Here is a 25,203-nt window from a genome sequence, read left to right on the forward strand (position 1 = left end):
AGATGCCTATGATGCTATTCTTTTTCAAGTTACAACAGTTTTTGCTGAAAAATACAAAGAGACAATTCAGACTAGAACCAACAACATATGCAGAACTTACTCTTCCCAAAGACATTTACACCAAGTGGGTATTTGTGACATTCAAGGATGCAGAGGGCAAGACTCCCAGGAGCACAGGATGCTCCAGGAGCTCTGATAGCAGTATTCGAACCTGGCAGATTGACCTGGAAATAAAACACCACACCTCAACCAAACGTGGAAAAGAAGAGAGTGGAGCGCGGATGATGTTCTGTGAGTTGGTGGTTTTGTGAATTATAACCTGAACCGAAGGCACATGCTGAAACAGAAACATAAAAGTACAGTCATTTGGGGAAATATAAGATCAAAGCCCGAATTTTTCTGCCAGGTAAACAATTCCAATTAGAGAAATGGAGGATGGACTGGACCTATGAATTGTCCCATAAACACAGTTTTGGAAGGCAAATTTACTGGAAGGACACTTTTCACAGACAAGTCAATGCCTATCACAATTTCTCCTCAACTACATCAAATACAGCAATTTCAGTCACAGCCCATTCCTTCATCATCCAGCTCAACACCACGAACCTAGATGTTTCTAGACGGGTTAATACAAAGAATATAACAGTAGCTGGATTCCCGAGGTTCACGTCCTTGGAACATTCAAAGGAACAGTACAATTTTTTTGTTTTAATGAAGAAAACTCTAGGTCAGAGGTAGTGTGTAGGCAGGGCTGTTCAGATGGTGACCTTCTCAAAATACAAAGTGCTTTGGATATTCTGTCCTAGAATATATCAAACATTTTCCCCTATGCTTCAAATATCAAGACAATATACAATATGCCTCTTTATATTTTTATTGAATAATTTTCTTGGACCTCATTCATCTCATTCCAGATCCTACAGTGACCTTCCAATTTACTGCATCACCCTTTCTGTAAGTCTTGATAACTCTTGGAAAAGTACTATGAAGACAGAGGTGGATTTTAACATGTTACTAGATAGTGGATCACGTGAGTAATTAGTACCTTATGCTACCAGTTTGGATGCACATAGTCTACAGGAATATTTGTGTCTTTTAGCAGAAGTGGAAGACTGAGTTGACTAGACGGCATCTGAATAAAACAAGGGGCAAATGCCACCTTCTTTCTTACACACACAGACTCCTGTCCCCCCTCCTTGGCTTCTGGAGTTAATAAACTGAATCCAGATGGGGAACTGAAATTTTCCTGATATTAATCCTTACTGTTTTTAATCCTTAGGGAAATAGTTTTGTGATACTCTTCTTCCAAAATGATCGATGTTCCCAAACAAAGAATTTCAGAAATCTATCTCTGGAAGTCAATGCTTGTACTTCAGCATCAGAAACCTTTAACAAGATCTCCACTTATTCCCATTCTTCCTTTTTTTAAAAAAAAATTTCACTTTTCAGTGCTTTCCAATTTTTGAATCATGAACATTATTATTCTTACATTACTACTTTTGTAATCAGAATATAGAAGAGAAAGTTACTTAGTAAACAAAGTGCAGCAAAATTAACATATCTTTAAGGCTGTGTTACTGTAAGAGACTTTGTAGTTAAGATAAAAACCTTCTTTGTATTCCTCAATATGCTATTATATATACATGAAATTGTGATTATAATACACACATGATCACATGTAATAAGTGACAGTCCCTTTTAATCCCTACTTAATTTCTAATATATAAGTTTCTTTCTAAGATATCCAACTCCCAAAGTAAATACTTGCTTTAAAGTATGTTCAACAGTTACATCAGCTAATCCCACAGCGGCCTTCTACTTTCATTCCCTTTATATCAGGCCAAGGAATGCCCCTGAGGACAATTAGTAGGTATGTAACACCTTACTAGATATTGCATTTTAGTGTTACTCATTCGTTGTCACTAAGACAAATAATAATAACAAACATATACATAGTGTTTACTATATGACAGGCTCTTTTGAAAGTACTTTACAATTTCTATCTCATTTAATCCTATAACAACCCTATAGAATATGTACTATTACCATCTCCATTGTAGAGATAAGGAAAAACAGAGGTAGAGAGGTTAACTGACTTGTTCAAATCACACAGCTTCTGTGGTGTAACTGGTATTCAAACCCTGAGTCTGGCTCCACAATCTGCACTGTTATGCCATGACACAAGGCATTTTAAACTCCCTTATCCAAAAACCTCACTCCAAGAATGAGGCACTATTCGTTATTCCCATATACCTAAAGAACGGCAAGTAGTCAAAGGCTGCCGAATAATTTTACCATATTTTAGACATAATCATTAAAGATTATGTTGATAATCTTTAACAAAAGATTATCAAAAAAAAGATAAACGTTGCTTGCAGTTCACAGTCAATACTCTCACATCTACCTGACTCATCTCATTTTTACTCAATGAGCAAGCTAAAATGAGACTGAGGTCCTTGAACAGTAGGAGCTACCATTTAAAGGCAAAGCAATGAATTACGAGTTTTATTGACTCCTCTCATTTGACTCATGCAGTAACTCATACAACAGACATTATTACTACTCCCATCAGATAAGCGAGGGAATGGAGGCCATGCGAGGTCAAGCTACTCCCCAGGTCTGGCTGTCTTCCCAGGGTCCAGGGCCCGACTACTCAGGAGCAGGGAACACTGGTCTCCAGATGCCAAGTGCTCATCCATCGCCCCACTTTGTTCCTCGCCTAGTTACTAAAGAGGCCGTTTTGTCAGGGGCCCCCTAAAAAGACAGAGAAAAGCTCTTTTATGCCGGCACTTACAAAGTATGAAAATTTACTTTTTAACATGACTTATTCTGCTTCTCCAGATAAGACATAAGATTACCTCGACAACTTAAGAGACATTTACTACCCCAGGAAGAGTTTCAAAGTATTAAGCTGGCCACGTGCAGCCAATGGACTCTGGTGCTGTCTACTTGAAACTCCCTGAAGCTGCAGAACTTGAGGTCAGTAATCATTCACCCGCTGCTTCCTTTCCAAATAAAGGGCCAGGAAAGTGAAAAAACGCTCCCTCCGCAACAAAAGCTACCCTGTGAGTTTGGGGCCGCCCCGTGGCCGAGTGGTTAAGTTCTCGAGCTCCACTTCGGTGGCCCACGGTTTTGCTGGTTCGGATCCTGGGGGTGCGGAACAGGGCACTGCTCATCAGGCCATGCTAAGGCAGTGTCCATATAGCACAACCAGAAGGATCCACAACTAAAATATACAACTATGTACCGGGGCGCTTTGGGGAGAAAAAGAAAAAAAGAGAGAGAGAGAGAGATACCCTGTGAGTTTGGAAGGATTTTTCTCCAATTATTAACTTTAGCTGAATAAACAATAGAAAAAAAAGTAAAGCAATTCAAAAGACCCCCAAAATAACGCTGACAAAGTGTTGAAACAGTAAAATGCTCCATGAAGTTTTAAGACTAGCCTGGGGGCCGGCCTGGGGGCCCAGCGGTTAAGTGCCCACGTTCAGCTTCTGCGGCCTGGGGTTCGCCGGTTTGGATCCCGGACGCTTGGCATGCCATGCTGTGGCAGGCATCCCACATAAAGTAGAGGAAGATGGGCACGGATGTTAGCTCAGGGCCAGTCTTCCTCAGCAAAAAGAGGAGGATTGGCAGATGTTAGCTCAGGGCTAATCTTCCTCAAAAACAAAAAAGATGACTAGCCTGGGAACAGAAAGCAACTACTCCAGATAAACCGAATAAGTGACCATAATAGTTTACATACAATCATTAACCTGCAGGTGCCAATGATAACTAGTACTGTATCCCTAAGAAAAGGCAATGCTATTTCCTGTCTTGTTTTTGACTGTTAATCAAAATCATGTACCCGTCCAAAAGTTAATGTTGAAATTAGCATTTTCTTTCGTGGCAAAAACTAGATAAACCTGAGGTGCTCCTTGGCACCATCGACCATTTGGGTTCTAAAAGACAGGAATGAAGACACTCACGTAGATAAAATAGAAAGTGTCTGCAAACGACTTACCACATTTACCCTCATTTGAAAACTCTATGTCTGTAAGAAGGCATTCTCAATCTCTGGAAAAATTAAATCGTGTATACACAAGGTCTAATTTTCCCGCTCCGTGAAAAAGAGTGAAAAGTCGGAGCTTGCAGGGAAATAGCTCAGAGCTGCCAACCCCCAGGAAAACGGCACTTCCCTGCTAACACCTGCGCGCCGGCATCTCCGATTTGGCTAGGAACCCCCCACAGGGCGGCACGAAGCCGGGTCCCTGGTCAACCCCGGTCCGTGGACGGGAGACCCCGGGCGGCCCCCTCCGCCGCGCGTGCACCCCAGGCCGGCGCGGGCACAGCCGCGGGGCGTAACGCAGGGGCCCACCTTCTTCCTCCGGCCGCGCGCGCGGCCCGGCCCCCGCGCCGCCCCGCAGGAGGGCGCGCCGGGCTCGGGCGGCCCCGCGGAGTCGCGACGGCCTCTCCGGCTTCTCCCGGTCCGAAAAGGGGCCTTGAAATTGAAGAGGTCGTAGGGGTCGTCGGAGCGACAGAAGGCGTTCCAGAGCCGCAGGCTCTCCGCCTCGTCGGCGCCCGCCCGCGCCGCGGCCTCCGCACCGCCCGCGGCCGGGCCCCCCTCGGCGTCGGGGGCGCCTCCCGGGGGCCCGGGGGCGCAGCGGCTCAGGCCCTCGGCGTCCGGCTCGGGGTCCGACTCGGCGAGCGAGCTGCCGCTGTCGAAGCCGTCGTCCGCGGCGTCCTCCCCGTCCGAGCCGCTCTCCGCCGGGCCGCCCCCCAGGATGTAGTCGATGAGCCGGTTGCCGCAGGCCGGCCGGGCGGCGCGCTCGGGCCCCGCGTGCGCGCGCGGCAGCCCGTGCTCCTCCTCCAGGCTGTGGTAGCCGTGGTCCTGCTCGGGCGTGGGCAGCGCCGGCCCCGCGGCGGCCGGCGGCGGGAGCTCCAGCCCCACCACGCGCAGAGGGCGGCCTTCCGGCGGGCCGCCCCCGGGCGGAGCGGGGCGCGCGCGGCGCTCGGGCAGGCGGCCGCCGTCGGGGGCCGGCGGGGCGGCGGCGGCGGCGCGGAGGGCGTGGGCCCGCGGGGGCGCGGCGGGCTGCAGGGCCAGCGCCGGCAGGAGCGCGCCGAGGAGCCGGCCCCACGCCAGCAGCCGGCGCAGCAGGCCGGGCAGCGGCGCGAGCAGCGTCCTCCAGGCGCCGGCCCGGGCCTCGGGCGGGGGTGCGCGCTCCGGGGCGCGCCGCGGGGAGGAGACGCGCGGCGGCGGCGGGCGGGCGCCAGTCTCCATCGCCGTCCGCGGCCCGCCGGGACGCGGAGCGCGGGGGCGAGGGGCCTAGACGGCGCCGGCCGTGCGCAGCGGCGGCGTGGGCGCCCCGGGCCGCTCCCCGGGCCAGCAGCGGAGCCGCAGAGGACGGCGGCGGGCGGGCCCCGAGCCGGCACGGCGGGCGCGGGGCGCGGCGGCGTCCATGCTGCGGGAAGGCGTCCTAGTCAGCGCCCGGAGGGCGGCGGGCGGGCGGGCGGGCGCGAGGAGAGGCGAAGCCCAAGATGGCCGCAGGGCCAGGCCGGCGACGCCACCAGCCGGCGCCGAGCGTCACTGACGGGGCGGGAGGGCCTGCCGCTCCTCCGCGCGGCCGCCTCCTTCCTGCGCGGGCGGCTGCGCGCGCGGTTGCATCAGCCGCTGGCTGCGCGCCTGCGCACTCGTGTCCCGCGGTCTCCTAGGAGACGCCGCTCCCCCAGCGCCGGAGCGGCGGGCGAGGCGGGGCGTGCCCGGAAGCCCGCCGGGCGCCCCGGGCCCTTGAGTGGTCCCGCGCGCTCGACCGGATGCGCCTGCCGCACTCTTGCGTGCCTCGGGGTTCCAGTGCTGCCGAGCGCTAAGAAAAGCATCGACCTGAGGTTTTAGTATAATAAGAGTTGGACAGCGTCTGGCGTTGAGGCACGGAAAATCTGGAGTGCACGGTAGGAGTGGAAAATGAGCCATTCTTGTGCATTCTTGCCCCCTCGGTTTTAGGGTTTCCAAATCGCTATTTAGCTGTGCCCGGGATCTAGCTTTCAGCCTTTCCGCGTCCGGCCCACATGCATCCCCCACGAAAATGTGAGCTCGTGTTTCTCAGGTGGTGTCCTCGTCAGACTGTCCGCTTTCAGGGCGACAAACTGAAGTTACAGAAGAGGAAAGAAACGTAGTCCCCAGAACTGTTTCCTTTCTTTAATGCCTCCCAGCAGGCAATACGCTCAAATCATATTTACATCTGAGCCCCCAGAACCACAGGGTACAACACCTAAAGAAGGAAGCACAGACCATTATCCTTTGAAAAAATTTTGTCTGATAATTTTAAGATTTTTTTCCCTTTTTCTCCCCAAAGCCCCCCAGTACACAGCTGTCTATTTTTAGTTGCGAGTCCTTCTAGTTGTGGCATGTGGGAGACCGCCTCAGCATGGCCTGGTGAGCGGTGCCACGTGGCGCCCAGGATCCGAACCAGTGAAATCCTAGGCCCCCGAAGCTGAGGGCGCCACAGGCTGGCCCCTGTCTGATAATTTTAGCTGATGTATTTGATTCTCTCGTGAGTTTGGTCTTAGTTCATCCCTATTTCTGCTAAAGCTGTTTAATGACATTCCTGAAGTCAGGTGTCTGCGACCGAGGGAGCGCTCGGGGACAGGAGAAAATCCTTCGGGAGCAGAAGGCGGCCAGCGCTCCTCCGCTCCGTGGGACTGGTCAAGGAACAGCCAACTTCCTTCTAAGGAACTAAGAGGGCCTCAATTTGTATGGTTTATCCCTTGGAAATAGCTCATTTTCAATCCTAAGAACTTGAGAAAAATGTGTAAATAATAGGAGTCAGTTTGATAATAGAAAAGAGATCCAAGAATGCAAATTAACTACTCAAAGCCTCAGTTTCTTTGGCTGTAAGGTGAGGCTACTGTCTCGTCTTTCAGTGGGTTGGTGAGAGAACTAAATTCCTAAACAGTGCCTAGCCTAGATAGCGTAGGGGCGCAAACATCAGCTCGTATTTGTTATTCATCAGCTAATAATTGTCTCCCATGGCCTGGGAGCCTGTCCTCCCCCTGCGCTTTGCCAGCCCTCTCTTCAGTAACTTCTGTTCACACATGTCATATTCCAGGGACATCGCACTGGTTTCCTGCCTTTACTCAACGCTGTTCCTCAGCTGAGAAACCCTCTCCTCCTGTTACATACCTATTCATGCCTCAAGGGCCAACTCAAAAGTCAACTCCTTGAAGTCGTTGCCAACCCCCCGAGTCAAGATTGTATCATTACACTGTATTAGAGCACTTGACACACGACACTGTATTCCTGTAAGTCTTCTCTCCTGCTGGTCTCAGCTCCTCGTGGGCTGTACCCCACTACGGTGCTTCCCAAAGTGTGGGCTAGGCACCAGTGGGGATCCCCTTTTAAGACCCTTCCAGAAGGTCCTCAAGGTCAAAAATATTTTTATACTACTGCGAAGCTGTTATTTTCCTTTTTAACTAATTTCCTCTCATGAGGGTACGGTGGACATGATCAGCTAGAGGACGCGTGGTCTGTGCTCTGCCTGCAACAGAGTGAGTGCAGAAGCGGACACGAGATTCAGCTGTCTTCTATTAAGCCAGATAGTAAAGACATTTGGAAAAAATGCAAAACAATGCCACTCATCTTGCTAAACTGTTGTTTTAAAAAATAATTTTTCATGAAAAATGTCATTTATCTTAACATGTAATGGGTTTATTATTTTTAAATGAATAAATATTTTTGAATTTCTGCTTTGAGTTCTTCAACAGTAACTATGGATAGATGTAATCCACATAAACAAAAATTCTTTGGGGTCCTCAATAATTTTTAAGAGTGTAAAGGGGTCCTGAGACAAAAAGTTTAGGAACCACCCACCTAGCACGCTGACTGGAGCATAACAGGTGATCTGTACATGTTGAATGAATAGAAGAGTAATAATACTTTACGGGGCGAGCCTGGTGGCACAGCAGTTAAGTTAGCACATTCCGCTTCTCAGCGGCCTGGGGTTCACCGCTTCGAATCCCAGGTGCGGACATGGAACTACTTGGCATGCCATGCTGTGGCAGGTGTCCCACATATAAAGTAGAGGAAGATGGGCACGGATGTTAGCTCAGAGCCAAGCTTCCTCAGCAAAAAGAGGAGGACTGGCAGTAGTTAGCTCAGGGCTAATCTTCCTAAAATAATAATACTTTAAAACAATAGCATCTTCTGTATGGCCAAGTCTCTTGCATTCCACTCGCAACTTTGTCACTAACACCACATGCCCCTGAAAAAAATTTCTTACAACTAGTATATACAACCATGTACTGGGGCTTTGGGGAGGAAAAAGCCAAAAAAAAAAAAAAAAAAGGAAGATTGGCAACAGATGTTAGCTCAGGGCAAATCCTTCCCTGCCAAAAAAAAAAATTTTCTTACAACTTTCTTGAATGGGCCTCCCCTTCCCTATGTAGTCATTGGATACATAATTCTTATTTTCCTTACCTTCTAAAAGGGAAAAAATGCAGTCATGAAGTATGGGAAAGCTGTAAGAATATGTGACTGCCTTGTCAGTCTCGACAGGAAAACAGTGTGAACCACCTCCTGCAGCCCGCTATCACCTGGGGACAGACGGAGGAGGCCCTGGACACAGAGATAACCATGCGTTGCCGAGGCCGTGTGCGTGCTGGTGGAGACAAGTGCGTGGACTGGCAAGCTGACTGGCACTTTGGCAGAAGAGAACTTAAACCTCAGTAAATTACGTTTATTTTAAAAGATTTTGCCGGGCCTGAGGTAAGGGGTTGATAGCTTTACTTCATTTTTCAGAGTCAGTACCACCTCCACAATCTTATTCCCAAGTATCTACTCTCTGGCTACCACCTCCTCTCCTTCCAGCACCCTGCCCTGGTACCCTAGTCAATGACTTAACCCCCCAAGACCTCAGACCATTGCTATTTCCACTTCTTTGGGTAATTCCTCACCCTCTTAATCTAACAGGAATCCCAGGATCCAGTATTAAAATTAATCCCTTTGCAAAGACCCTGCATTCACTTGCCCCCTCCTACACTAGCATTCTTCTCTGGCAAAACTCCAGCCCTAGTTAAGCCCAAGTACCCACCTATTCTGAGCCTGCACCCTCGCAGCTAATCATTGGTGGAGAAAAACACTCAGCCGTGTTGCCTCACTCACTCCCTACTTGTGATCACAAATTCCATCCACGCCAGGCACTCCTGCTAGTCCCACGGCAGCTCTGCCTCTACACCCTGACACAGTTTCACGTGTCTTTACTCAAACTTCCAGCATTCCCATAAACACACATTCTTCACTTATGATCACAACTCATACTTTATTGAGAAAATAGATACAGTTAAACCTCAACAATGCCATCTTTCCACCACCAAACCCACCAAACTACCTGCATCTGGACCCGCACGCTCTGCCTTCAATCCCATTACAAGCGAAAAAGCGTCCTGGGTCCTAATTCCTTCAAGTCTACTCAAGGGATTCTGGCCTCCCTTGTCTTCTTCCTGTAACACACACTGTTCTCTCTCAAGCTCCCAGAGCACTCACATCAACATAGGTCAGTATCCCCTAACTTAAAAACGCTCCCTAGACAGGTGCCCCTCCAAGTTTCTGCACCACTACGACAGAATTTCTCAAGAGCTGTCTATGCCCGCAGTCTCCATGTTCTCATCACCTATTCTCTCTTTAACTTAATCCAATGTCACTTTCATCCCCACCACTCATTCAAACAGCTCTTACAAGGTCACCAAGGACATTTTGCCAAATGTGTTCTCTAACTACTGTGGATTGAATTGTGCTCCCCTAAAGATGTTAAAGTCCTAACCCCCCAGCAGCTGTGAAAGTGACCTTATTTGGAAATAGTCTTTGCAGGTTAAGATGAGGTCATTAGGGTGGGCCCTAATCCAATATGACTATGTCCTTATACAAAGAGGAATTTGGACATAGACATACGTGCACGTACACAGAGAGAACACAGGTGAACATGAAGGCAGAGAATGAGGTGACGCATCTCCTAGGCAAGGAATGCCACAGATCGCCAGCAAACCACCGGAAGCTAGGGGAGAGGCAGGCAACACATCCTCCTCAACTCCCAGCAGGAACCAACTCTGCCAACAGCTTGATCTTGGACTTCCGCCTCCAGGACTGTGAGCAAATCCATCTCTGTTGTCTAAGCCACGCAGTCTGCAGTACTTTGTTAGAGCAGCTCTGGGACATTGACAATGTCTTTTCTGTAGTCTCCCATGGCGCCATTCTCTTGCTTTACCTACAATCTCAGTGGCTCTTCCTCTTCTAAATGTTGGCCTGCATCAGAGCTCAGTCCACCCATGTCTTTCTTACTAGTCTCTCAAATCTGGGTTTTCTCATCCAGTTCCACGGCATTAAACGCCTCCTAAATGCTCATGACTTCTGGGTCTGAACTCCACACTGACCTCTCCCTTGGGCTTCAGATTCCATTCTCCTACTTCTCCACTTGGATGTGGACCAGACATCTCAAACTTATGATCGGAAGAGGACTCTTAATTCAGCCTCACCCAGCCCATCTTCCCATCCCCGCAGCACCCCAGTCTTCTTCACCCGTTTGTCAAGGGCTCAAACTTAGGAGTCAGCCTCAACTCCTCTTTCCCTCAACAACACAGCCAATCCATCAGCAAATCCAGAATTCAAAATGCATCCAACTTTGACCGCTTTCATCATCCCCAAGCACTATCACTTCCCTTGTAGACTACGGCCGTGGCCTTCTCTCCTGCCTCCTTCCTGCTTCAGACAGCAGCCAGTGGGGTCTTTGCAAACACACTGGGGCCCTGCAGCCCCTTTCTCAGAAGCTTCACATCCCCATCACACTAAGAACAAAGCTCAGAGTTCTGGTGGACCTTAAAACTCAGTTCCAACATCCCCTCGGGAAGCCCACTCTGCCGGCCCTGCCCGCCCCTTTTCCACCATGTCCCTGAGACACTGCACAGCCATTACTGGTTCCCATGTCCGCCTCCCTAGCTACACTGTGAGTTCGTTGAGGACACCATCTACACCTTTGTCATCTTAGTAGCCACAGTGCCTGGTGCCTCGCCTGACTCAGAGAAGGCCACCAGTGTTGTCTGTCAACCAGACATCTCACACAAGTCCCGCCACCAGAATGACCTCCCAACTTAAGAGGCTGCCTCACTTTTGACCTTTCCAGTCCAACCTAACCTTTGCTCCCAAATCCCAGCAAGTTGGGTTACTTCATTTTTGCCACTTCTTTTTGAACTCTGAAAACCCGGCCTCCTGGGCTCTTGTTTCTCTTCTCCCTGGGCAGCCCCTCGTCCCCCCACTCCCCAGCTCTCTCATTCCCACTCCCTCAGGGTGGTTCAGATTTCTACCCTATTTGGCCAAGAAATTTCCTTAACAAAGACTCTTGCCAGATTCAAGTTCTAACTTTTCAGAGGTCCTTTGGGACTTGTCCAGAACTGCAGTGACACCTCAAAACCACTTAGGAACAGAGCAGATGGGTAACACTTCCTACAGTCTACAACTCAAAGTCCCTTGGAGGCTCCATAAAATTTCCCAGCATGAAATATAACTCACCATTGGAGTTTGGAAAACTTCTGGGTAAAATGTTTGAACAGGGTCATATCACCTCCATCTTCCATTTGGGGGCTTCGGTTTCAGGGCAATGGCTCTGCTCTAGCGACTTAGTGGTTGTGAGCATCTCAGAGGTTCCATTTCCCCTCATGAAGTGGGGTAGTTAAATATCACTAGGCAGTGAGCTTCTGAAGTGAGAGGATTGTCTTAATTTATTTTAGTAATCCTCAGCCAGGATGGTGCAGGGCCCAGGCACACCTCCAAGGGCCGTGTTCTCCGTGAACGGAGGCATGCTACCAGGGGGCACTGGCAAGCACAGTAAACATTTGTTGGCAGGATGAATGAATGAACCATATCTACTTTCCAGAGTAGTTATAATGAAAACTGACATCGTTTATATTAAAGCACTCTGAAAACTAACAAATATTATACCAACTTCAGAGACTTATTCAACCTTGCCCAGGGGGAGGAGCACAAGGTTTGGAGTCAAACAACCTGGGCTCAAATTCCAGACGGAAGGCTGGCTGGCTGTGTCCTTAGGCAAGTCCCTTCCTCTCTCTGCACTTCCGTCCAGTAAAGTGGGGGTCACGCTACTCACCTGACCACGTCGTCGTGAGGCTAGATGCAGCTGACAAACCTAAGCTCCAGTGCAGTGCACCATCGCATGTGAAAGGCCCGTGGCAAAACCACTACCATTACCGTCTTCATCTTGTACATGAGACATTTTAATCTAAACATTTAAACACCAACCAATCTTGAGAACAATAGTTGTTTTTCTCAAATGTCATTTATTAGAAAATACAATTCTAGAGAAAGTGGGTACAGTACACATACCTCTTTAATCAGGGCACAGAGGGTCAAAATAAAATGAGCTACAGGCAACAAGCCAGTAACGCAGGTATGGTCCATTCACCTGGAGAAATTCCACCCCTCTCCCCACCCTCCAGCCCCTCCCCCCAGCTGCCAGCTGTATCCTAGACATTTTTAACTTAAAAGAAAAGTTTAAACTTCCTTGCTGCCCTGTGGCTTCAGTGAATGGAGCTTCCTTCTCCAGTTATGGAATGAATCAGCAAAAGGGGGAATTTCTGATCCCTGGAGCTGAGGAGGAAGCTAGTGAGGGACGATTCACAGGGCATCCCTGTTGAACTCCGTTCCCCAACCATGGGGGACATCGGCCAATTCTGGTTTAAAAAGTTAACGTCACATTCAAGGTCTCCCTCTTTTGTCAAAGACAAGCCTTTGGAGTAAAGCACGAGAGTGCTTTCAGATCCATCTGGGAGGGAATGAAGACAGTAAGAGCAAGAGACCCAGGCTCTCCCTCCCGCTCAGTGCCAGGGGATCTGCACCTCTGATCCAGGCTCCTCGCCACCAAAGAGAATCATGGGAAAAATGGTTTGGGCAGATCCCCCAGCCCATGCGACCTTTCCTTCAGTTAGGGCATCCCTTTGGCTCCAGACTAAATAGGTTTATGGCCCCATAGAATGAGGGAAATTCTTATAAAAAATGTGACAGAAGTGGAGTTTGGGAAAGAAGCAGCACAAAAGAGAGAAGTGGGGTGGTGGGTGACCGGGGCCACATAGCACCTGCAGCCTAGAGGCCCTCCCAGGGCCAAGGTGCCCTCGGGCGAAGGAAATCTAAGGGCTGAGGCAGCATTTTATCCCCACCAGAGAAAAGAAGGCAGAGACCTATGGGGGAAGCACCCCCAGCATATTCACAGGGACCAGATGGTCCCCAGAAGGGCCGAGAGAACAGAGGGTAGAAGATAGTATTCAGGGCGAGTCCTAGCTAAGTAGGGGAAGACGAGAGGAGACTCCCCTGAGAGCTCTCGTCCCTGAATCCTGGTCCTCTGCAGAAGCCCCCATAGAAGGCCCTTCCTCACACACTAGGTATCACATCGCTCTCCTTTGGAGGCAAAATCAGAAAGGCCTGGCGGTGCAGGCCTCGTCCAGCACACGCAGCCCACCGTCCCTCCCCGACCTGCCCTGAGAGAGGGAGGGCTCTAAGCGAGGACCCACTGGGCCCCTCCTCAAATAATTCCTATAGACAGAAGAAAAACAAAAATCTAGTGAAAAGTCCAATAAGAACCTTAATCATACAAAATTCCAAAGTCTTCCTCTTCTGCCTGCTAAGGCATAGATGTACGTCCCTTCTCACAAGGCTTCCTGTCCAGTTAGGACAACGTTACTATTGCATTTTTAAAAATAAAAATAAAGATATCCACCCCCCTCCAAATGCTACTTCACCCAGCCCACCCCACACCCCCAAAGCAGGCATTGCTCCCTTGACACAAGGTAAACTTAAAACTTCGCTGCAACCTCACAGCCTCCAAGGGCTGCTCATCACAACCAGCCCCAGTTCCGTCTGCAGGGGAGGGGACGGCAGAGCGCAGGGACCGTCCCTGACTCCTAGCACGCAGGCCGGTCCACCGGACTGCAGGGAGGCCCGCCGAGGGCCCACCCCTCCACAAGGCAGGGAGCCGCTTCTCCCCCAGCTCCCCCAGCAGCCTGGAGTCCCAGGTTGGGCTCACGAGGTCTCCTGACTCCGGGATCCCAGTGCAAACCAGCCAGCCTTCTCCTGGGCCAGGTCCAGCTCTCGCAGGCGGATGCGCACCTCCCCGAGGAGAACGTTCTCCCAGAGTCCCTGCTCACTCAGCACACTCAGCTGGAGCTCCCGCTGCTGCAGGTCTCCCTTGGGGATCCCATCATACACCAGCTGCAAACACAGATCAGATCGGGAGGAGAGGGGAGCAGTGAGAGGGAATGTCGTGAGGAGTCCAGAGGAGCACGGAGGAGGGAGATGCTTGAGTGTGTGGTGGTTTGATCGGGCTGAGGCTAAGACCACTTTATCTCCCCAACCAGACAGAGTGCTGGCGAGCTGAGAAGGCATACAGCACCCAAAGGAAGCTTGAAAGAACTCCGCTCTTCGCTCAGAGCTCAAGCAGGTGAGGGCTTTGTATTGGGGCCACTGCTCACATCAGCAAGGGACCAGCAGGCTCCTCCTCCCCACAGGACAGGGCCCAGGGCATGCCCCAGCTGTAGAGTCCCCACCTGCAGGTTGGCAAACTTTTTCATGTAAAGGGCCAGATAGGAAATATTTTAGGCTTTATAGGCCATACAGCCTGGTCTGTGTCACAACTACTCAACCCTGCCACTGCCACAAGCAAGCAGCCCCAAACAGTACTGAAATGAATAGGTGTGGCCTCGTTGTGACACAGTTTTATGTACAAAAGCAGGCATGGCGTGCTGACCCCAGCCCTGCCCCACGCACCATCTCATTGTAGGTGGGGTTGCAGGTTTTCCGGGCCACTTTGGTTTTCTTCTTAGTGGTTTTCTGAGGGTCAGGAAGGAGATAAATCTTCACATAGGGGTCAGGGTCATTCCCGTCCTGGAGCAGCTGCTACAATAAAACGACAATAAAAAAGCTGAAGATTCTTCTGTCTCTCTGTCACCATTTCTGTGATCACACTCTGATCCAGACCCTCATCCCCCACACTTGGCTTCGTGCAATGCACAGTCATTTATTTGTCTGCTTCCCAGTGCACTCCATTCTGATAGAAATTATCTATCATAATCATGCTAGGTGTCCTGCTAAAACATCAGTCAGACTGCCTGTTGCATCCAGTCTGTACTTTCTATACAACTGCCCAAGGCATGCCGTAATGTGGTATGTCGTGACTGAACCGTCGTCTTCCACCATGCCCAATGTCTTTGTTTATTTTTTCATTTGATCCAAGTAACCTCTAAGAGGAGAGAAATGAGTCAGAGACATTAAGTTGCTTGCTCAAGGTCAGCCAATGAGTGATTCACCCGGCGGGGTCCTTCTAAATCTTAAGTTAGATCTTGTCATGCCTCTGCTCAAAACCCTCCAGTGGCTCCCATCTCAGTCCACAGCCCTGATGGTGGGACCCAGGCTCTGGTCCGCTGTGCCCTCTCCGACCTCCACATCCTCTGTGCTGTTGGCTCCACGGGCTTCAGCCGCAACGGCCCCTTGCAGTTCCCAACGTGGCCCAGGCAGGCTCCGACTCAGGGCTTTTGGACTGAACTGCTCCCTCCTCCTGCAACAACCCTCCCTCAGGTGTATATTCATGCCTCCCTCTCTTACCTCCTTCCATCTTTGCTCAAACACTTCCTCCTCACTGAGGGCTTCCCTGACCACTCTGCAAACTGCCACTGCCCTCGCTCCACCCCAGGATTCCCGTCTCTGCTTTAGTTCGCATCAGAGCACTTACCACTGCCTGACCTGCCACATGGTTGGCTTATCTGTCTTCCTCCTAGGATGGAAGCCCCAAGGGCAGGGCTTGTTTACCCCTGTATCAGCGCCTGCACAGCAGACACCTGACAAACATTTGTTGAATGAATGAATGAATGAATGCTGTTGTAAGAGTGAAACCCAGGTTTCTGATTCCAAAACTCATGCTCCTTCTTCCACATGCTCCTACCAATGCCCCAACTACATAAGTCCAGCACACTGCAGGTATTCAATAAAAGATCCCTTCCCCTTCTACTCACATTGTTCTTAGAGTCACACCAAAAGCTTAGTAAGTAGATGCTGCCTTGATGACACTGTCATGGGGCTGCCTTATCTCCATAACAAGAACAAGTAATGAGCCCCTTGGCCTCTCCCTTGTAAGAATCACCACAATCACCGCAATAATAATGCCAGGCACTATGTTAACTGCTCCACAGGCATTATCTCATTTGTTAAAGAACAAAAATTCAACAGAGTAAATTTAAACATCTACGGCTTTATTCAGTGGGATCATGACTCAGGCAGAATCTCACCCAGCAGACAGACAGAAGCTCCGAGGGACTGTACAACATGGAAGGTTTTTATAGGCAGAAAGAGGGTAGGACAAAGAAGTGAAAAGAGTGGATTATTTCAGGCCAGGTCACCTTCCTTTAGGGAAGGCCAGGGTCCTGGCAGGCAGACCACCTCAGCTGGGGTTGATCAGGAAACTCCAGCCTGACTGGTTTCAAGTGCCACTCCATTAAGCCGTGGGGCTCACACAAGTGACGACACTTGGAGCCTGTTGTTTCTTTTTAACACAATGTTAAACAACAAAACCCAACAGAGGAAATTCGAAGATCTCCTTGGCTTTATTAGGTGACACATGAATCGGGCAGCATCCATCCAGCAAACACAGAGATACTCTGAGGAATTACATAAAAAGAAGGTTTTTATAGGAAGGAGGGTGGGGCAACAGAGCTAGCAGCAAAAGAAAAGAAAGGAATATTTTCAGAACAGGACATCTGCTTTTTGGGGGAGGGAACAGCAAGGGTTTTATCAGGTAGATGGCCTCTTCCTCCTCTGGGATGGAGAGGCCTACGGACAGGTTACCTCACGGGCGCTGACTAGAAAATTCCAGATGGGTGGATTAAGATGATATTTCTGGGCGGGGCTGAGGACCACAACTAGGTTAGCTATTAATCTAGGTTTGGTATTATGGCTTTAGCACAAGCGCCTCGTGGTTTTCTGTGTAACGACATTTCACCCCGTAACAACCCTTTGAGGCAAACCCTAACGTTTTCCCCATTTTAATGAGGCCCAGAGTAATTAGGCTACTCACCAAGGGCAACAGGGAGCAAGAAGCTGGGTCTAGCAGCACTGGGCCATACCACAGGCCTGGCATGGCAGCAGGCCCACTGGCGGGCACTCAGGAACCTCTGAGGTGCTGGGGCCCAGGGCAGGCCGCACCAAAATAGCCCACAATGGCATAATGATTATTTTGAGTTAAAGTTACTTGTTTTGACAAAGTTTTAACCCTCCTGTCTGTTCCCCTTGAAAGCAGAAAGTAAATCTCCCATGTGAAAGGGGAAAGATAGAGACATCCTTGTCACCACAGCAAGGAAATTCAGGGCTGAAAAGCCTGTAAAAACTAACCTTGTTACTTTTACTAATTTACTATCTCAAGCCTAAACTCTGCTTAAACTGCTAATTACATACCCCAAAGTTCCTTTATCCTGTCAAATCCTCACAAATTTATTGTCTCTTTGTATAAAAATATTATATATAAACTGCCTGCTTTGTTCACTCTCTGAGCATCATTTTTTCTATGATCTCCTGTGCACAAATACTGAATTGGTTTCTCTCCTGTTAATCTGGTCTTGTGTCAGGGCTTTTTTTTTTTTTTGAGGAAGATTAGCCCTGAGCTAACTGCTGCCAATCCTCCTCTTTTTGCTGAGGAAGACTGGCCCTGAGCTAACATCCGTGCTCATCTTCCTCTACTTTCTATGTAGGATGCCTACCACAGCATGGCTTACCAAGCGGTGCCATGTCTGCACCCGGGATCTGAACTGGCCAACCCTGGGCCACTCAAGTGGAACGTGCACACTTAACCGCTCGCCACTAGGCCAGCCCCATGGTCTTGTGTCAGTTTTATTAATCCAGTCATAAGAACACAAGTGGAGTAGGGGGTGCATTTTCCTCCCCGCCAATGATGAGAGTGGTTACTCTCATCAGAGGGGGACAGAGAAGGTCTGACCAGTCAGAAAAGTACCAGAAGATAAAGAACCAAAGAAGGACTGCACATGCACTTACCAAGCCCCGAATATGCATCACCATGATGAAAAGTTTATTGTTTTTGTAGGAGATTGACAGCTTCACCTCCCCTCCTACCTTCCCGATGGGCCGCGCCCATGAGCCATCTGCAGGGATGAAGGAAACCAAGAAAGGTCATGAAGCCCCTGTCCCCATCTGGCACCAGGCAGGTGTGTGTGTGTTTTCCTCTGACCTCCCCCAGTATCTCCATGTCAGGTTCCTGACACTCCATGGCGGATCTGCCAAGTGGGGTCTGTGAACATGCTTTAGAGCTGGGTTGGGATGGTTCTATCCAATTTGAGTACGTAATCACCAACTGAATATCCAGTCCCTGGGAAACCTGCTCAAGGAGCTATGGACTCCCCAGCCTGAGTGGGAAACCAGATTCCACAGCCAGAAAGCAAAAGAACAGAGACAAGTCAAGGCAAGAGCATTAGGAAGAGGTGGAGGTAAGAGAAACTGCCCTTGGGAATGGTTCGGCGGGGCTGGCGGAAGTGTCGCAGAGGAGGCCTGTACCTGAGGACTTGGGAGCTGGGCTGGTGCCCGCAGCCTTCTCATCGCGGGGCAGTGGGTGGAAGAAGGTGCACACCAAATCACACTGGAATGGAATCAGAAAACAGGCTGTTCTTCAAAAAGACAATGGCTCCATTTTTTTCATTGGGAAAGTGACTGTTCAGATTAAAAGAGACTGATGCAACAACCAAATGTAATGTGCAGTTCTCAGTTGGCTCAAACAAACCAACTCTAATGTACTGGATGATATAATGACACTCTAGTTATATAACAACACGTCCTTATTTTTAGAGATGCTTAGTGAGTATGAGGGGTGGAATGTCATGATGTCTGTGATTGATTTTAAAATACTTCATACAACAGATGATGCTTATATGGCAAAATATTAACTCTTCAGGTGATGAACATATAGGCACTCATTATACTGTTTCTCTACTTTTCTGTATGTTTGAAAGTTCTAATAAAAGGTTTTTTAAAAAAGAAAAAATAAAACTAGGTCACATCAGGTCAAATCAGTCTGTTCTTTTCTGCTACTCCCCCTGCTATCGACACACACACCACCCCCTCAAGCACAGAGAAATGCCTAAGCCGGCCATGGACAAGGCCATGAATCCTGCTCTTGAGAATATTTCCCAAGTAATTGGGGAAAACAGAAACTAAAATGTGTGAAAATATCCACCCTAGTATTAATATGAAAAAAATGGACATATGTAAATGTCTTTCACGAAGCAAATGGTTAGAGATTATAGTATTGCGAGCCGATGTATTAATTTGGTATGGATATCCAAAGTTATGCTTACTGTAAATGCTAAGTAAAAAAACAATATAAAATTATATTTATGACCACTACAAAACTGTAAAAGTCACATTTGCAAATGGACAAATAGGAAGGAAACCTGGAAATGGGGTTAGACGATCTGTTAGGGTGACAGGACTCCTAACAGCTAGATTTGTTTTTATGCCCATTATATCACCAAATTACAGTACCATTTGTTTAAAACAAAGAAATCTTAGTGGATACATACTCAACCTGCTCAAAAAGCTCCTTTTCCTCAAGCACCCTTCCTTCCTCAGGTTTTCATCACTGCAAGCCCTCTGGGATCTCAGCGACAGTGCGCCCTCCCCGAGCGCCCGGGGCAAACCTCTGCTTCGCTGCAGTCATGTGCCCGACCCCACCGGGCTGGTGCCAGACCACTCAGCTCCTTCAGAGTCAGACCCAGAAGAGCCTGGGGCCTCCCTGATTCCACCGCCCCAGACCCTCCCACCCTGCAGCAGCGCCCACCCAGAACAGCCAGGAGCAGAGGTGGCCCACCCACCTCCGCCACCTCAGGGGCTGCGTGGATCAAGTGCCAGATGTAGCCGTTTAACTCCTCCCTCCGACGCTCGGCCGCCGCCTCTCCCCGGGAGCGCCCAATCACAAAGCGGCTGGGGAAGCTGGGGAGAGAGGAAGGCGGCAAAGAAACTTAAGACCAACGGGCTCTTGTCACATTTCCTTTGCACATGACCCCCCACTTCTCACCAGCCACCTTTCCCAGGGACCCTCACCCTACTCCATTCCCCGCAGCGCCCCCAGGCTTGTGCCAAGGACACACGCGCATTTCACCCTCAACAGTTCCAAGGATTCCAGACAACAAAACCCAACTATTGGGAAGAGTCTTAGGGCTCCCGAGAAGTGCCCTGGAAAATAATTTTTTTAAAAATTGTGGTGAAATACACATAACATAAAATTTACCATCTTAACCATTTTTAGGTGTACGGTTGAGTGGCATTTAGTACATTTACACTGTTGTGCAACCATCAGCATCATCCGTCTCCAGAGCTCTGTTCCCTTTGCAAAACTGGAACTCTGTCCCCACCAAACGACGACTCCCCTCCTCCTCCTCCAGCCCCCGGCACCCACCATTCTACTTTCTGTCTCTATGGATTTGACTGCTCTAGGGACATCGTAGAAGTGGGATATCAGACAGTATTTGTCTTTTTGTGACTGGCTTATTTCACTTAGTATAAGGTCCTCAAGGTTCATCCATGTTGTAGCATGTGCCAGAATTTCCTTCCTTTTGGGGCTTAATAATATTCCAATGCATGTATATACCACATTTTGTTTATCTATCTGAACAATACTTTTACTCTTTAAAAAGTCAGAAACTTTGAAACCACCCGATTCAGTCAGTTCCTGCCCGCAATCCAGTTTGCTCTCCCGGCAGGTGGGCCCAAGCTGTTTTAGGGCTGGAGTGAGGCCTCCCAGGGGTGCGGGAGAGCTCAGCCAGCAGCAGGAGGACCTGTCATCAAACTTGTTACCAGGCCAAGAAAAGTAGGAAGATCTCAACTCTAAAATGGTAGTTTCTCACTGCTGCAGTCCTGCCTAACCCAACGCCGTCCACCTGCTCAGTACCCCTGTTCAGAGAGTAAAGGGGCAGCTACCTGGGCAAGAAGGAAGAAGGGAAGAGCAGCCGCAGCTTATTGTGTAACTCCTGGAACTCCTCAAATGTCCGCTGGATGTAAGTGGCCTCATGAGCATTCTCTCGCATCACCTTTACCACGTAAACCTGCAAAGGTCCACGTCTTAGAGAATACCTGCCAAGCCCTCCGCACCCAATGAAGGGGACAGGTAAGGGAACAGAAGTGTGTGAGAGAGTGTGTGTGTGTTGGGGGTACACCTTTCAGAAGGAAGACGGCACAGTGTCTCCATAGGAAATGTGCAGGACAGACAGCACATATGCGGGAGTCTGTGCGCAGGACCCTCATCTCAGAGGCATAATCATCCAATTCAGCCCTGGTTCTAGGCAGGCCACTTGGGCAAGGAAGAGGGAAGTGGTCTGCGATTGGTCCCAGCACAGGATGCTCAGTCAATTCCAGTATCCACGGTGTCGATGTGAGGAAAGTCAGAACCCCAATAAGCTGGGGGCAACGGGGACCAAGAGAGGGTCAGATTGGAGAAAACACTTACGTAGCCCTTGTTGGGGTAAAAGATCTTCTCATGGCGGCAGAGAAAAACATCACTGATGCGACCGGAGCTCTTGACAGTATATGTTCGGGGAGCAAAGGAAAGGGCCAGTCGGTCATCTGAGCCTGTGAATTTCATCTGGGCCAGGTTATGGATGAAAAAATTGAGCTTTGTGGCCACACTGCCCAGGCTGGACTCAATCAACCTGTTGGAGCAGGAGGATGGGAAGAAAAGGATGTAAACCGCAGACCCAAGTCCCCACTGCCTGGACAGAGCTATCTCAAGGAATATCCTCTGACACCTGAGACGAGCACTCAGCTCAGATGAAACCATGTTCCCTGTGTAACACCCTCAGAAAGCACGATGGAGACAATGAGCTACATGCATTTATTCCTGTGAATCCTTGAGTCAATGCCCACCTGAACCAAAGACAGTTAAACCAAGGTAGGGAAGAATGAGGGACTCCACAGAGGGTCACCCTGTGAATGTCTAAATATTGTCGTCAAACTGAATTTCAGGGTTCAGTACAATGGAGCCTCACCGAGCACTACTCAATCTAGAGATTTTAGTTCAAAAGGAAAGTTCTACATTAGACCCAAATAAAAAATTTAGTTGGCTAAGTTCCAAAAAGAGTGAGCAATAAAACAGAGACATCATCTACATGGACAAAACTGTAGATAATAGTACATAGACACCTCCCTGCTTTCATACACAGTGTGCCTAAAAATGTTGTGAAATATGGGAAAATGGAACTGTGGAATTCCATGTTTTGACGAGGGGGAAGGCTCTGATCCAGGGAGCTAGAAACTATTGAAAATCCACATTATACATTGCCCCGTAGACAAAGTCTTCGACCGAGACCTGAGGAGAATGCAAGTAAGAGAGGGACTATAGCACCTCCACATACAAAGTCAGCACCAGAGTGCAGGCGGGAAACTGAGTCTGAGAGAAGCAAAGCGATTGACCTAAGTCAGAGGCAGAGCTGGGCAACAGGCTCTGCTGGGCAACCAGCCCTGCTGTCAGTTCTAGGCTCTGCTGTCAGTTCTAACCTCTGCTGAACAACAGGCCCTGCTGTCAGTTTTAGGCTCTGCCATGTGAGCTAAGCCCTCCCTGTTTCCCGAGCCCCGCTCCTCCCAATCAGGCAGCCTGGAAGTTGTGTAGTCAGGGCGGGCAGTACCGTTTTGTGCACAATGTGTTACCTAGTGAAGTAGGTAGTGGCATTGGCCTCTGTGTCCTGAGGCCTCAGGGCATCATACACATATTTGAGGTCCTCCAGGTCTGAGAGCTCAGGGATCCCACAGGACAACATCTAGAAGGAGAACACAGGAGAGAGGATGCTTGTACCAACTAGGAATTCTTGTTTCTTCTCTGCCATAGGCAAGATTTTCTCTAGCTGTGCTCCCCAACCCTCACAGAGGGTGGCAGGCAGATGCTGTGGGCAGGGGCGGGAGGGCCACAGAAGTGGAGGGGCTGCAGCAGGAAGTCAGACACCTGCACAGGCACCACCATTCCAAGTGTCTGGGCCCTGCTTTTATCGAGGGCTCAGGGAAGCCGATCTCCTGAAATCCTTTGAAGCAAGACAGGGAGTCTTAAAAATGGTGCCAGATGAGAAGGAGGGGTTCAGAAAGGGATGGAGCTCCTCACCAGGCCCAGAAGGTTGAGGAAGAGGTGGGTGTGCTTGCGAATGAGGTTGTAGGCTTGGCAGCAAAGGTCAACAAAATCATGGAAGCGGCTGGAAGGCTTGTCACCCCCGTTGATGACATACGCCATGTCCGAGGTGAAGACAAAGGGGGCACGGTCCCTGGGCCAAAGAGAACACACAGGCAGAAGGTCAACATGGAGGAGGAAGCCCATTCGTGGGCTGCATGAGGGGATGGTCCCCCTCATCCCTCATCACCTGTGAGAACCTGAAGAGATCGGGCTCCTCTAACTTTGCCTTCTTTTCCTACCTCAGTCTTAAAAGATCCCCCGAGACAAGGTATTCCACAACCTTCACTGGTTCCTTGCCTGTGAGCTACAACATTTTTCCTGGGTAATCTAACTGTATGCCCTCTGCTGTGGTTCCGGCTCATTTCCTTTGCTCAGTCCTCAGCAGGGAGGGGACAGCAGCTCCTCGCCTTCTTCTGCATGGCTCGGCAAGACCTTGACTTCATCAGTTTTCTCTTCTCCAAAGAGCTCAGCCCAGGGACCACACGGTGAAGTGCAGCACCTTCCATCTCGGGCTTGGGCTCCAGCTCTGAACCACTTCTGCTGACCTCCCTGCCCTACACACATCCTGTCTTCAGGCGACCACTTACCGCTTGATGTTGCCAAACATCTGGGCGTGACCCAGGAAGCGGCCAAAATCTATGTGGAACATGTGGCCGGTGGTCTTCAGCATGATGTTGTCGTTGTGTCGGTCACAGATGCCCAAGACGTATGTGGCCACGCAACAGCCAGCACAGGAATAGATGAAGTTCTCCACAGCCTGGGAGGGGGGAGGCGGTTGGGAGGAGAGAACATAAGGCTGGCTTGGAGGGACTCCAGGGGCCACAGCCAAACTGAATCCAGCCAGCTCCGGCCTCTGTCTCGTGAGCCCAACAGCACCTCACATCTGCCTGCTCAGCCTCCCTCACGCACTAATGCACACACTGCTGCACGTGGGAACACCTCTTCTATCTGACAGGCTGTAAGGAGACGGAAGGCTTCTATGTATATCTCCACCGCTTTCTCTGCAACTCATCTTCCTCTGAGCCTTTCTTTCTCCTTGGAAGATTGGTTGGAAAGACAGTGAACTCATCTGGGAGCCCAGATTTCACCAGTCCAGACTGAAGAGACCTTAACAGACGGGAAGACTGACGTTTACAACCTTCCCAACTGGTTGTGACCATCTTAACTGAGGCACAGCGCTGAGGCAGCTGACTTAACGGGCCCCTTCCTGACCCCGCTCAGAGTTCTTCCATCCTGCTCCCTGCCCCAAATACAGCGCCCGCCTGTGCCCAGTGTCCTTGGTAACAGCTAAATGCTAATCTAATTCAAGTCACTACACTCCAAAGGAGAACTGAGGCAGCCTAACACTTCTAGGGAGTGTTTTACGCTTGAAAATCAGACGTCTCCAGTCGGCAAGATGTTAGAGCTATTTCTGAGTGTATGGGGGGAGGGGGGATCAACCTTGTTTTATCTGGTCAACATCTGTCCCCTTATCTGCCTTTCCAGGGAGCAAGCATAAGTGGAATTAGTAAGTGGACATCTTTCACCCTCTAAATTGTCTTTGTGAGCTTTATGAACTTCCCAAGAACTAGGAACGACTCGTCAGCCGAAGGCAACAACTATCACAGCCAACCAGGAATGTACACAGCCGGGAGTGAGAGAAAGCGTCCCAGATGTAGAATGTGTGCCCTCCCCGCCTCCCTCTGCACATTTCCCCCATCCTTCCCCGACTTCCTGAGTCCCAGACTTCCCAGTTCACACTGACTCCTCCCTCACTGAGCCCCTACAGCCCGCTGCCACCACCATCCACTCCCGGCTTAGTCTTTTCACTCCCCCAGGGTCCAGGATCTTCTCTCCCAGTGGCTTCTTGGCTGTCCACAAGGTCTATTTCAAAACTAGCTACACACGGAAACCCCCCAGCTGCTTGTCGAATTAAACCAGATGACTAATTCATAGGAAACTAAGAAAAGAAAGGTTGTAAAGAAACCACAGA

General features: G+C 49.7%; 2 protein-coding genes and 1 long non-coding RNA gene across 13 annotated transcripts in view; 1 reads left to right on the top strand and 2 right to left on the bottom strand.

The window, feature by feature from the left end:
* Positions 1 to 2,549: 2,549 nt before the first annotated feature.
* LOC139078955 (protein phosphatase 1 regulatory subunit 15B-like) lies at positions 2,550 to 5,399 on the bottom strand. The gene is made up of 2 exons (XM_070591397.1): positions 4,355 to 5,399; positions 2,550 to 2,754 (listed from the first exon to the last, which is right to left on the bottom strand). Exons 1-2 carry the CDS (start codon positions 5,255 to 5,257, stop codon positions 2,692 to 2,694), a joined length of 966 nt encoding a protein of 321 aa, XP_070447498.1. The 5' UTR covers positions 5,258 to 5,399; the 3' UTR covers positions 2,550 to 2,691.
* Positions 5,400 to 12,295: 6,896 nt separating this feature from the next.
* PIK3C2B (phosphatidylinositol-4-phosphate 3-kinase catalytic subunit type 2 beta) overlaps positions 12,296 to 25,203 on the bottom strand; it is a 61,527-nt gene continuing 48,619 nt past the window's right edge. For 8 of the 11 annotated variants that reach the window (XM_070591389.1, XM_070591392.1, XM_070591388.1 and 5 more), the window contains 10 exons: positions 23,819 to 23,988; positions 23,166 to 23,322; positions 22,721 to 22,830; positions 21,525 to 21,726; positions 20,999 to 21,123; positions 19,894 to 20,011; positions 18,581 to 18,662; positions 18,065 to 18,171; positions 14,795 to 14,923; positions 12,296 to 14,239 (listed from right to left, as the gene is read on the bottom strand). In XM_070591389.1, the coding sequence (XP_070447490.1) occupies positions 14,051 to 14,239; positions 14,795 to 14,923; positions 18,065 to 18,171; positions 18,581 to 18,662; positions 19,894 to 20,011; positions 20,999 to 21,123; positions 21,525 to 21,726; positions 22,721 to 22,830; positions 23,166 to 23,322; positions 23,819 to 23,988 (1,389 nt within the window). In that variant the 3' untranslated portion in view covers positions 12,296 to 14,050. Of the gene's footprint in view, positions 14,240 to 14,794; positions 14,924 to 16,255; positions 16,678 to 18,064; positions 18,172 to 18,580; positions 18,663 to 19,893; positions 20,012 to 20,998; positions 21,124 to 21,524; positions 21,727 to 22,720; positions 22,831 to 23,165; positions 23,323 to 23,818; positions 23,989 to 25,203 lie in introns of those variants that run through there. The other 3 variants (XM_070591394.1, XM_070591393.1, XM_070591391.1) reach the window with 1 other exon arrangement.
* On the top strand, positions 14,341 to 19,089 carry LOC139078956 (uncharacterized). The gene is made up of 2 exons (XR_011532178.1): positions 14,341 to 14,468; positions 18,114 to 19,089. It is a non-coding gene; the product is annotated as an uncharacterized lncRNA (long non-coding RNA).

Source organism: Equus przewalskii, chromosome 23 (genome assembly GCF_037783145.1).
Source record: "Equus przewalskii isolate Varuska chromosome 23, EquPr2, whole genome shotgun sequence".
Lineage (NCBI taxonomy): Eukaryota > Metazoa > Chordata > Mammalia > Perissodactyla > Equidae > Equus > Equus przewalskii.